The following is a 12,474-nucleotide window of genomic DNA, read 5'->3' as shown; positions in this document are numbered from 1 at the left end:
TTACAACTGGAAAATGTAATTGAAACAGACAAAAAAATAAATAATTCTTTGTACATTGTGTCATTTTGCTAAGCTGTTGATCAGTGTGTGCAACCAGGCACTTTGGAGAGATTTAGTGGTGAACAAAGAATTGTGAAATGCGTTTAATTTTATTATAAATAAATTATATTTAAGATGAATTTGATATTTGTCTTAAAATGCAGTGATTAGTCTTGTTATAATGTGTGTGTGTGGGGATCAGCACAGGATAATTACAGTATATTATAAAAAAAAATGATGACGGTAATTTTTTACGTGAAACACACAGCAGAGATGTGCATGAGCAGGTTTCATATCGATATATGCATGCAAGCAGACATGTCCACATTGTAAACCTGTAACCTACAGTACGCCACCGTCCATCACATATGAAGCATTACCACTGCTGCTTGCAGCCATGCACATCATCAGTCATTGACCCTCCCATAAAGACTCTGGTGGCCCCTCACTATTGATGAACAGGAGGGTTAAAGTGCTACTGACCCCAGTTCTGCATTTTGTGTGTGTGTGTGTGTGTGTGTGTGTGTGAGTAAGCACACACATGCCCATTTTTTAATGCTCCCATAACAGTGAGTAAATTAAGCTGCATAACATTTGTGCATGTGGATCAAAAGCGATGATGAATCACAGAAATGATTTCCGTCAGCCATTGCACCATATCTGCCTGCCAGACTCTCTCTCAGCTCTGTGTGTATCTCTCAGGCATTCTGCTCCCCATTTCTTCTCCAACCAATCTGTCTCTTCTCTCTCCATCCTCTCTTCCTGGCAGCTATCACCACATCCTCTCTGAGTCTGTCCTCTGTCTGCTCCTGCACTTCCTCTTCCATCCATCCTCATCTCTTTCTTCTCTGACTCTGTTCATTTCTGTATCTGTCTGCTGTCACTCCTGTTCCCCCCGGTCCTTCAATACTTTCCTCTCTATCTCCCAGTCTTATCTTTGTGCCTTTCACACTTTTCGTTGTGCTCCTCCCCCCCCCCCCCCCACACACACACACACACAGACACAAACTGAGAAAAGACGTGCTCCTGTTAAGTACATTTATTATTATACAAATAATGAATGTTTATGAGTTCAATGGTACGAATGTTTCATGTGGTGAAAGCTGGAACATACCATTCAGTGAAGTGAAGCCGAGCTGAATGGTATGTTCCAGCTTTCACCAAATTAAGTATTCGTTTCATTGAAAGAATGTAAAAACATTCATTATTTGTTTTATATAACGGCTAAAATAGATCCTTGTCATTTGATATTTTATTAATTTAGAAACAACAGAAAAGGGACTTACATTTTGGTGTTCCACTGTAACGTGTAGTCCAGTGATGCTGTGCACTGACTTTGGACTTCCATTTAAAAAAAAAAAAAAAAGACTTTGTGTAGTTCCTCAGTCCAGCCAAAAATCACATCAGCGTTTCATGTAAACAGGTCTTCATGCATCCAGATGGCTTACAGCAGAGTGGATTTTGTGTGTGTGCGTAGCAGCATCAGTTAGCTCAATCAGATCATTGTGTCGTTGTCCCCCATGCGCACACACACGCAACTGGCTTGGTCAACTGTGTACGTCCTCAGTGCAGCAAAAATAAAAAATAAAAAAATCATCTCAGAAACAAGTCCAGCTTTTCTTTTTCTCTTCCTGCTAACAGACAGCACAGCGGATTTGTTTTGTGTGCGCGTGCATGTGCGTGCACAAGCACGTGGGCACGAGGATGTGCATGCGTGCGTGTACAGTGCAATGGTACCAAACGTATGGAACCAAATGTGCCCTCTAAATGGAACCAAACCGCACTCTAAATGCAATGCAACACAAGGGTGATTCTTAGACTACGGGCACTTATGTCCTTTGGTCATATTGTATGAAAAACAGAAAAATTGGGAAATTTCACACTTTTATAGTTATCTTTACAATGAAAGTGTGTTAAGAAATTTGTTCTAGTAGTCTGATGACTTTTTCACCTTTTTTCAGCATCATTATATGCAAATATTGCCGTTTTGTGCTTGTCCCACACCCAGACTTTTGATCTTCAATGATAAAAATGAATGGTAAAGAAATGTTTTTTCTAATGTTTTAAAATATCTCTGAATAAAATATCAGTAAAATAATCAAAATATAATTGGTGTATTCAATGTCATACAACTGTTGTGATTTTTTTTAAACAAAATGTAGTTGTCCCACACTATTGCTGTAATTTCCACCACAACACTGTAATGTCCCTAAACAGTTTGTATGAAAGATTGTTTGGGTAGTTTCTGTGGAGATAAACAGTGACATCAGAGCACATGTATATAGCGCCAAATCACAACAAACAGTTGCCCCAAGGCGCTTTATATTGTAAGGTAATGGTGTGGTGGAAATTACATTTACAAGGCCAATAGTGCCCGTAGTTAAAGAATCACCCACAAATGGGATGAATTAATCCATGTCATGTGACATACAAAGCACCAATCAAATGACAAGGATCCACTCTGCCGTTATATAACATGCACTCATCTTTGTGCACATTGTACAGGTTTCTGCAAATATGTGCAACTATGCTGCCACACACTTTCTGTACACTCTATCCTTACACATGTACCAGAGGTGTGTTTTGTTTGGTTTTTTGAATTTTGTCACCCCAACAGATGTCAAACTGACCTGATGATCTCATGCCAGTTTTCTGGATTTATATACAGTTGTGCTCAAACGTTTACATACCCTGGCAGAATTTTTATTTTTTTGGAAGCCATTTATACTCTATAAACTAGTGCATGGTGCTCTAGTTTTTATTGCACTTTAATTATTACATTTCAAATTTCTTTGCAGTTCAAATTTACATAAAACTGCTAGAGGTGCAAATACATAAATAACACGATAAATATGATAAATAGACAAACATTGGAACCAAATAGACACAATATGAACATACAATATTCATATAAAATAAGTTAATATTAAATGATTATTCAGTGAGCAAGCGAGGTTAATAATTTGTTTATTATATGGCTGTTTGGAGCTGTGTTTTCATCTTGTTGCATGTCCACTTCAAGCTTGTTTGCTGTTCTTTCCTCCAATTCAAACTCGTCAGTGTAATAAAATTTGCTCAGAGAATGGTCCTCTTCATTGTTCATAATTTTTTTTGTTCGCTGTTTGTTTTTATTTTTACACTGTGAAAATTGTAAACAAAGTCCCAAATCTGATAACGCGATCTGGACTGGTTGTCATTGTAACAGTGTGATATGGGAAAATATCAGTCCAGAAATCAGCCAATGAGAATGTGCCTACCATCGTAGCCATATAATAAAATGAATTATATACTGCAGAAAAGTGTGTTTTAAGATTGGATTCTAAGGACTGAACAGAACGTAACCTTCTCACCTCCAGTGATGAATTATTCCACAAGATTGGAGCACGAAGAGACGAAGGCTCCACACACTGCTGATGTCTGCTCAACCTTGGATTGCATCATTAGCATTCAGTACAGTAAAAATCGATTTCAGAATTCTGCTCTCTGTTTGGCCGGTTTGTGTATAACTGACCTTTCCACTGTTTGTAACACTATCAGCTGTCTTCATTATCCATCCATTTTATGAGCCCGCTTATTTCAGTTAAGGGTCAGGAGCCTATCCCAGTGCTCATTGGGGGAGAGGCGGGGTTCACCCTGGAAAGACCGTGACTCTGTCGCAAGGCCGACACGTATAGACAGACACATTCACACTCCGTGAGAGTGTTCACCTAACCTGCTTATCTTTGGGAGTAGGAGGAACCCGGACCCCACATGAACATGAGGAGAACATGCAAACTCCACACAGAAAGGACCAGGCTGGACGCAAACCCCTATAAGACAGCAGTACTAACCACTATGCCGCCGTGCTGCCCTCTCAATTATTCCTGCAGTAATTTCATGTCTTAAAAAACAAAACAAAAAAAAAGTCTCAGATTTGGTGAGAGAATCTTTGAGTTTTATCTTAATTAATATTATGTTAGTGTCTATTTCTGTGTTTTATAATGTTCTTTCTCTACTGTACAGCATTTTATATTCCTTTTTGGTGTGAAGGGCACTTTCCAAATGAAATGTGTGTGTGTGTTATCTTTATTTACAATATCTGACTTTCTAATAAACTTATATTTGCAGTGGAAAAAAAACTTAGGCATGTCCCACTGCAACATTGTTTGACGTGTCTGTGTGTAATGGTGCGTGTTTGATATGTTTCCCATGGTGTACACCTTAAACACCACAGTAGGGGGGCGAGTCAGAGTAGTAGTGGGGGGGGGGGGGGGGGGATGCTCAGCAGCACGGTTCCTACACGTCAACTTTTATTCCTGCTTCTTTTCTCTGGGTCTGAGGATACGCAACAACACAGAAAATTAGTGGGCGACTATTTGGTTCTTTGGCCGTTGCCAGGCTTGTGCTTGCTTGCGTGAACATACATGGTAAGAAAGAGGTGTGAGCTTTTATGAGGTTGTGCGAGGGTGTTACTAGGCGTAGGCGAGACTGCTCCAGCTCGCCTCGCACTTCCTGTCTTTTAACTGCATCGTCTTCATTTTCCCTCATTGTTGCATCCTCATCCTTCTCTTCCTCCCTCCTCAGATCTTCATGCATCGCCTTCTGTCGCTGCTGGTGCCGAAGAGGCCAAATCTCAATGTGCCATTGCTGCTTCGGCCACTGTGCCTGAATGCCAAACCCAGGCAGTTTCCATGGAGACAAGCAGCCCAAGCTGCAGGAAAGCCACTCGCACCCCTCCTTCTCCAACACTGTTGTCGGTACCAGTAACAGAAGTAGCAACAAAGGACACGGGCTCTGTCACAGTGGTGGTGGGGGGTCTGGAGGACAACAAGGATAGGATTGTTGTGGAGATAATGCAGATGTACAGCAGGCAGCAGGAGAAACTCAACTCCACCCTGCACAAGCAGCGGCAGCTAGAAATGGTGAGTTGGTGTGCAAAAAGTTCAAAGACCAAGATGAACTTGGGTTTTTTTTTTGTATGTCCTGGTTCATGTCAACTTAGTTTTGTTAAATTTATATGAAACATTGTCATTACACAAATGGGTGCAAGCTTTAAAAGGTATGGATTTATAAAGGTTTGACACAATAAAATTCACACCCATTCTTCCAAAATGCTGGATACCTAACTGTCAGATGGTGGTAATTATTTAACTACTACATTCAGAGCAGATAGCTCAGTGGGAGAAGAAGTTTGCTGACCAATCTGTAGACCTGGCTTCAATTTGTAGTCATGCTACCCATCTGTGTCCTTGGATAAGACACTTCATCTGTATTGGTCCAGTCCATCCAGTTGTAAATGGATACCAGCCTTGGCTGAGGAAGCAGCCTGTTATGGACTGGCATCCCGTCCAGGAATCTCAGGATAAACACCAGCCTCAGGGCCTAATATATATAGGTCTTACTTCTCACATTTGCCTCTTCTTTAAAAAAAAACAAACAAAACAACAACAAAAAAAAAACCTCCACTGTATGTGTTAAAAATGAACGTTCGCTGCATGGGCTGGCACAGCAAAGCAAATTCAAGTGCTTTTTTCCTTCAGTGGACCTGTAAATTATCTGCATTGACCTCGTCTTCAGGAGCTGGAGGCATTGCATAGCGGTGAGGCAGCGAGACTACGGGAGCTGAGCGCAGAGCAGCGGGAACTCCGCAACGAACTGGAGGCGGTGCACAGTGAACAGGTGCGGCAGCTATGCCAGGCCCGCCAGGAGCAGCTGGAGCTGGAGACTCGTCTGGAACAGCTCCGACAGCAGGGCTGTGCCTGCGAGCCCGGTGCACAGCGCCAACAAGAGGCCCGCTACGCTGCACAGGTATTGGCCCAATGAGATACGGAAAACGTGTGCATGGCTTTAATGTTGGTGCGGGACACGGGCATAATACGATGGCAACATTATCGCAAAGATGCCGCCGTTATATCAGGGTCTGATTTATTTATTTTTTCTTTCTTACGAGAGAACAGCAAGATGCGTTTAATACATTGTCGCTAAATGTCTGAATTCCTTAAATATCTGACTTCACGTCCTCGCGTCACCGTCTGTCTGTTTCAGTTGTCAGAGCTGCGTCAGAGGCTGGAGCGGGCCGAGGTCGACCGGCAGCAGCTGCAGGAAGAGCTCCGTGTGGAGCGGGAGGTGCGGGAGAAGCTGGAGCACACAATCACCCAGCTCAAGCAGCAGATGGCCCAGTCTGGCACAGCAGGAGGTGGCAGCCCCTCTCCTCCTCTGACGCCCTCCACCGTGCCACCTAATACCCAGTCTCCATTCTCATCCTCCTCCCTCTCAGAGGCCCACGTAGCTGTCCAGAAGTAACAGTCACTCCTCCACATGCCCACTTCCCTTCCTCGTTCCTGTCTACTCTTTTTTTCCCCCCACATCATCTGCGAAGTTTACACATGAAACCAGCCTAAATGTGGACTGAGCTCCGCAGCTTCCAAGGCTGCTGAATTTTTGCTTCTCACCCTTCTCCCATTTTGTTTGTGTTTGACTTTTGGATTTTATAATTTCACATCATTTACATTATGTTTACTTGTCCTTTCTAGAAACAGTATTTAATCATTTTTCTGCATGTTTTTTTTTTTTATTTTATTTATAGTTTTTACAGAACAAAACGGCTGCTTCACAGACAGGAGTTTGGTTATTTAAAGACCAATTCAGCCCATTTCTCGTATGTTCACCCCATATTCTTCTCTCCTTATACTCTGGATTCAGAAGCTGGTGACTTGTGTCTTTTGGAGTTTAAAGACTTGAGCTCAGACACACAGACTCTCACATCCTGACAGACGCCACTTCATATACTACCTGGCACAGCGGCTGGAGGCCCCGGACCCCTAGTGGTGCCTGGCTGCGTGCCCCTTCTCGCTCTCTCTCTCACACAATGGTTCTTTCTTTTTGTATGTATAGCCAAAATACTCAAGTACCAGCAACTGTAGGAAACTGCATGGACCTTCAAAGACAGTTTTCCTGTTTTTGCTACCATAGAAGGTGCAGAGGGGGAAAAAGTGTAATAAGTTCTAACTGTTGAAAATTAAAAATATGTAAGGTTAAAAGACCTCTGTTGTAAAATAAATAAATTTTAAAAAATACATTTTTTGCAAATGTACAACCTAGTTAACGTGGACCGGGAAAGGGACGTTTGGGGTCTCCTGCTGGAGCTGTTGCCCCTGTGACCCGTTCCTGGATAACCTGTTGAAGATGTATGTATGTATGTATACAACCTCATGATAATATGCCAGTTGTGACGCTGAATGTGATATGAGTGTGTTGAGTGTGATACCCACGGTAGCTAACTAGTCCTGTAACCGGCAACCCAGCTGCTCCTGGCACGGACGCGTTTCCTCTTTCCTCTGCTGCACCGTCGTCTGGATGTTTATGGTGTCGCCAAAACAGCGGCTTTCTCGGTATATCCCTCCGCCCTTGCACAACCATTTGTGTTCTGTTTATCACTGTGGTAGTCAGGTAACACTGTGCTGCTGCTATGTACTTACGCGCTCTACTCGCTATATCCTCTTGGAATGGTCAAGCTGCTGCATCTTTTAAAGCCTTGTGCGTGGTGGCAGTAGTGTCCTTACATTCCTGCACGCATTCAAGTGTGTGTGTGTGGTCGGAGCATTCAGCCGGAACAACTGGCCCAGAGTTCCCAGCAGGTGATCAAAGCTCAAGTCTGTCCCTGTTTTCTCTGTCACTTTTGTTTTATTTGACGTTGTTGGCAGGTGGTTTTGTCCCCGTCCTGTTTGTGAAAAGCATAGTCTTGTTTTTCCAAATGTGGGTCGCAAGGTGAAAGTGGTTAGTTCGCCGGTTCAGCTCTTGCGTCACATTATTCTGCCTGGCTGCACAAAAGGGCATCGGGCAGGCAGGGTGAGGAAGATGGTGAGAGTCTGGTGCACTGAACTCGCTGCAGGCTGGGTGGGCCCAGATGGCTGAGGTACTGAGGAAAACGAGACCTTGACTGTAACCAAGTCTGTTTACCCTGATCATCACTTAGTCACTCGTACCCGTTCAGTCGTCTCCGCCAGGTCAGCTGGACATGTTGCGTACACAGTAAGCGGACGTGCAGCCACAGGAAGAGAGGAAGCTTTACAGTCGAGGTCATAAGTTTAAATGCAACTGGGCTAGAAATGCTCAAACACCCCCCCCCCAGCTCTGCACATTTCATGTTGCTAAACAAATGTCAGATTTACATATGGTTATTTCAAAATAATATGTATTTCAGTTAACGATGTGAGATTTTCAGTAGGTCAAATATTTACATGCACAGTCATGATGGTCAGTATGGAAGATTCTACAAATGGGAGTTAATTACTTTTAGAAGCATCTGATTGGATAATTGGCATGAACGGGTCCATTGGAGGACCTGTGGCTGTATTTAAGGGCCGAGCTGCAGATCAAAAGGCATTCCATGAATTAAATGGCATTATCCAGTCTCTGCAGGATTTTGAATGCTGTCTTAAGTGCCCAATTTCATGGCAGTTTTCAAATAAATAAATAAAAATTACAATGCATGTTGCAGTTATTTTAGGGTGTTTTTTATTTTAGCAATGAAATTAACAGCTTTCTATCACAACTTTCAAGAAACCCGAGGTTGTTTTTTGTGGAAACAAGGTGAATATTAGAAAAAAGGAAATTATTCCAGTGGAATATTTATTTCTAAACTATTTTTTAATTCATACTCGTTCTTACAGACAGGAAAGACTGCCAGTATGACTATGATTTATACAAACATTACCACTCTTCATGCATCCGTCATGGAACTCTTTCATGCTTTTCTTACTTGAAATGTCTGTTATCTGCCCGTTCTTGTCATTCTCCAAGTGTGTTTTCTCCTGTGTAAAAGTATTTATCAATCGTTGGCTCTTGCACACAGTGCAAAGCAGTTTCCCTTTCATACAGCAGCACTTTTTGTTGGTAAATGTGAGCCATTCATGTCACACATCTGTTTCCTTACAAACAGAAATAAGGAACTGAGTTTTGTGTCGTACAGCTGTGTTGTGCAGGGGATTGCTCCGATTACAGAAACTCATAAATCAGCCAGAACGTTACAGCTTGGTAATTCCAATTCATGGCCGATCCCAAACAAGCAAACAGAGGTGACATGGAGACAACAAAGTAAATGTTGGAGTAGTAATCCCAAAGCCTTGATCTGAGTCCCAGAGAAAATTTGCAGACTGAACTGAAAAGGAAAAAAACAAGAAGCACCAAAAAACAAGACTAATTTAGATCAGCTGTCGTAAGGAATGGGCCGAAATTCCAGCAAAAAATATAGTGAGATGCTTTTTAGAAGTCCGTTCTGTTTAATTAGGGAATAACCCTGTTGTGTCTGATTTGCGAACATTCATGCTGTTTATACGGTGGCAAATTGAGTTTTACCGGCAACGGGATAGCGGAGGCGGTAAAACGGCTATTTGCGAGCGTAATCCATCATGAACGTCCGCAAATCATCAGACATAGGGGTTATTCCCATTCTAATCCAATTCCATCGTTTGCACGGTTTATTTTTCTGTAGGTAATTTCGTCTGCGAGGTTTACCGTCGAGGCAGCGTCGGTCCAGCAGCGGTCAGGGCACAGAGTAATTCATCAAATGTGAAACAAAATCACCCATGTCTGCATTGTCGTCACTACGCGCCTTTCTCTCGCTCTGAGCTGACACCGCCATTATTGACAACGTGCGTAGCAGCGTGTGCTGTCAGGGCATGGAGTAATACATAAAATGTGAAACGGTCTAATATTTTTCAACCTTACACCCAATATTATACGGTCTGAAATCTCACATGATTAACCAATCAGATTTGCGGAAAAAAATGTAATTGGATTAGAATTCAAGTTAAGCAATTAAAAGGTAAAACAAACGGGTATATGTAAACTTTTGACCTCCTGAAAATTCTGAGTGTAACTAACAGTTGAGATAAATCTCTTACATGTGATTTTTTTTTACTTTGGGGTGGGGGGGTAAATAAACATTTGCATTGAGTTGGCATGTGAATTGTTTGGTAATGTGAAAACTTTGAAGTTGGGGGAAATTTTAGTTGGATTTTTTTTTTTTTTTTTCCCCTCCATCCGACACTGCTCGGGTGTTTTAAAATTTTTGGCCTCAACTCTATTATTTTTAGTTGCCAGTAAAATAAAGAAAAAGTGCTTTTTATTGCTGCTACGCCAGATCCCTGTAAGCCGGTGTGTGTAAATACTTTTGAAAAGAAAGGGATCGGCCTTGGCTAAAGTCTGAGCTTATATTTATGCATCTGCTATGAATGCAAACTGATAAGACATTCCACTGTGCTCCATCCTGTTCAATGCAGATTTTCTTCCCTTTATGTTAACAAACCGTGAGGAGCAGGCAGTGGTTTGTTACTCGTCACACATGCAGGTGAAAGCTGTAAAAAAAAAAAAAAAAAAAAAAAAAAAAAAAATCAAACCTGTGCAGCAAATGTATATTCTGCTGTTGTTCCATTTAAACTTGTATTAAAATTATGAAAGAAAAATATTTAACAAAGTACCTAAAGATTTATATCACTCTGTAAATACAGTAGTCATTAATATATTAACTGTTTTATGAATAATCTTCAGAAAGTTAGAGAAATCGAACCAGAAAGGAGACATAAGGGTTTTTTTTTTGCTGTTGTTTTTTGTTTGTTTTTAAAGATCTTTTCAGATATAAGAACTTGACTTTTATCAACTGCAAATAGTCTGAAGTGAACATGGGGGTTTGAAAAAACTAATATTGTTTCACTGAGACGTGATGTAGGAGAAAAGTAATATTCCCCCTCTTTTTTTGAACTGATGAATTTTTTTGTGGATTTTATCTGAAGAGACTTTAATGTGTGATGTAATGAGCTTTTACTGTTTTTATGCTTTCCCTCAGTAACATGAAAAGTATACATTTCAGAAAATGGATGGTTTGTTGGGGGGGAATTGCATGTTTTGATGCCATTCATTTTGTCAGTGGGCCACTCTAACAGGTTTTTCATTGTATTTTAAAAATATATGTTTTGCCCACGTAAGAGAGAGATGGCTCATAAGCAAGAAACTTTGAACCTGTGCCACTTTAAATGTCATTACTGGTTCAGACGTAAAGTCCGATGAAAAACGTGACATGTAGCTTAATATGATTTTTGGAAAGGTTGAATGTGTTGGTTGGGCATCTACGCTTGTGTGAAAAATCACTGCCGTCCCACTCTGGATGTACAGTTTTTATGATTTCAAATTGTGCGATCATGATGTGTTGCCATCAATGAAATGATCAGTATTATTATTTTAATCCATTATCACGACTAAAGATCTCTTTCAGTGACACTTTAGAAGATATCGGATTTTGTCAGTTATAACACTTTATACAGCGAGGGCGCTTTTTATGTTTAGTTCTACACTTTGATGGATAGAACAACTAAATGATGGCGGGCGGGGGGGCTGTTATATCAAGTTGTGTTGGGCTGCTTTACATTTTGCAGTGTTATGAAAACTGTTATATAAGAATAACAACTTTATTAATCTCAAAGGAAATTGTTTATATACAGTTTTTACTACTTGCTGAAATATTCCCATCACCGAACAAAAGTTACTGCCTTAAGATCGGTCCCCCCTGCCTTCACTGAAGCACATGCATCATTTCAGAGCATCAGCAGCAATTCACAGATTATCGTCTAGTTTCTGCTTCAAACTGCACCCCAGTCATCATCTATCTCACAACAGATATCTGAAGCTTTTGTACAACAATCATTTTCACATAAATTTAACATTTTCATAAAAAAAAGACGGCAGACCGATCAGAGCGCCACAGCAGTACATCTGAGTCCGACTCTCTACACCCAAAGCGATCAAAGGGAATAATGTGACTGTTAACATCAGATGACAAAGTAAAACCTCTTAAATCATTCTAAAGTCAGTTTTGAGCAGAAATGAGGCGATAATCAGTGAATTGCTACTGACGCTCCAAAATGACGCATGTGCAGTGAAGGCAGGGGGGACCGATTTTTAGGGGGGGCTGTTTGGTCTGTGACTCCCCACCCCCAGAAGGAGCATGGCTTCACCCACTGGACAAATTTGCAGATTTTACATGCTATGTGGTTGCGTGAAGAAAACTCTTATACCGTTGACCTATTGCAGGTGGTTTGATGTAGCTGTGTGTAGACCTCTGTAGTTATTCTGTACCGGTGTGACTAATCACTGGTTTTTAAGAAGAGGTACACTGTGTTATAATTTATTCTCCATCCTATTACAAAGACGTGGAATACTTCATGGCTTTACTGAAAGAAAACTTTTTCCTCCCCTGAATGCTATTCTGGAAAAAAGAGGGGATTTAAGAGAAAATAAAAGCAGTGTCTGTGTATGGCCATGGCATACGACGTTGCCAAAACTACGGTGTGATAGACTTTTGTTCTTGCATGAATCGAGACACTGTTCTCCTACCTCATATTGTGATATAAGATGTTTTTTAAGCAGAGGACGCTGCATCATCGATATTTACTAGTAAAT

General features: G+C 41.2%; 1 protein-coding gene and 1 long non-coding RNA gene across 2 annotated transcripts in view; both read left to right on the top strand.

Annotated features, from left to right (window-relative positions):
- The window catches only part of skila (SKI-like proto-oncogene a), a 51,468-nt gene extending 44,658 nt beyond the window's left edge, over positions 1 to 6,810 (top strand). Inside the window, exons 6-8 of the mRNA XM_034183498.1 lie at positions 4,603 to 4,940; positions 5,596 to 5,826; positions 6,064 to 6,810. Coding sequence (XP_034039389.1) covers positions 4,603 to 4,940; positions 5,596 to 5,826; positions 6,064 to 6,321 — 827 coding nt within the window. The 3' untranslated portion in view covers positions 6,322 to 6,810. The remainder of the gene's footprint in view (positions 1 to 4,602; positions 4,941 to 5,595; positions 5,827 to 6,063) is intronic.
- A 48-nt stretch (positions 6,811 to 6,858) lies between these two features.
- LOC117522121 lies at positions 6,859 to 10,578 on the top strand. Its single transcript, XR_004564146.1, has 2 exons — positions 6,859 to 8,871; positions 8,902 to 10,578. It is a non-coding gene; the product is annotated as an uncharacterized LOC117522121 (long non-coding RNA).
- The last annotated feature ends 1,896 nt before the right edge of the window (positions 10,579 to 12,474 follow it).

Source organism: Thalassophryne amazonica, chromosome 12, assembly GCF_902500255.1.
Source record: "Thalassophryne amazonica chromosome 12, fThaAma1.1, whole genome shotgun sequence".
Classification (NCBI taxonomy): Eukaryota; Metazoa; Chordata; class Actinopteri; order Batrachoidiformes; family Batrachoididae; genus Thalassophryne; species Thalassophryne amazonica.
Note: the sequence above shows the minus strand (reverse complement) of the source record. Positions and strands in the feature narration are given on the sequence as shown.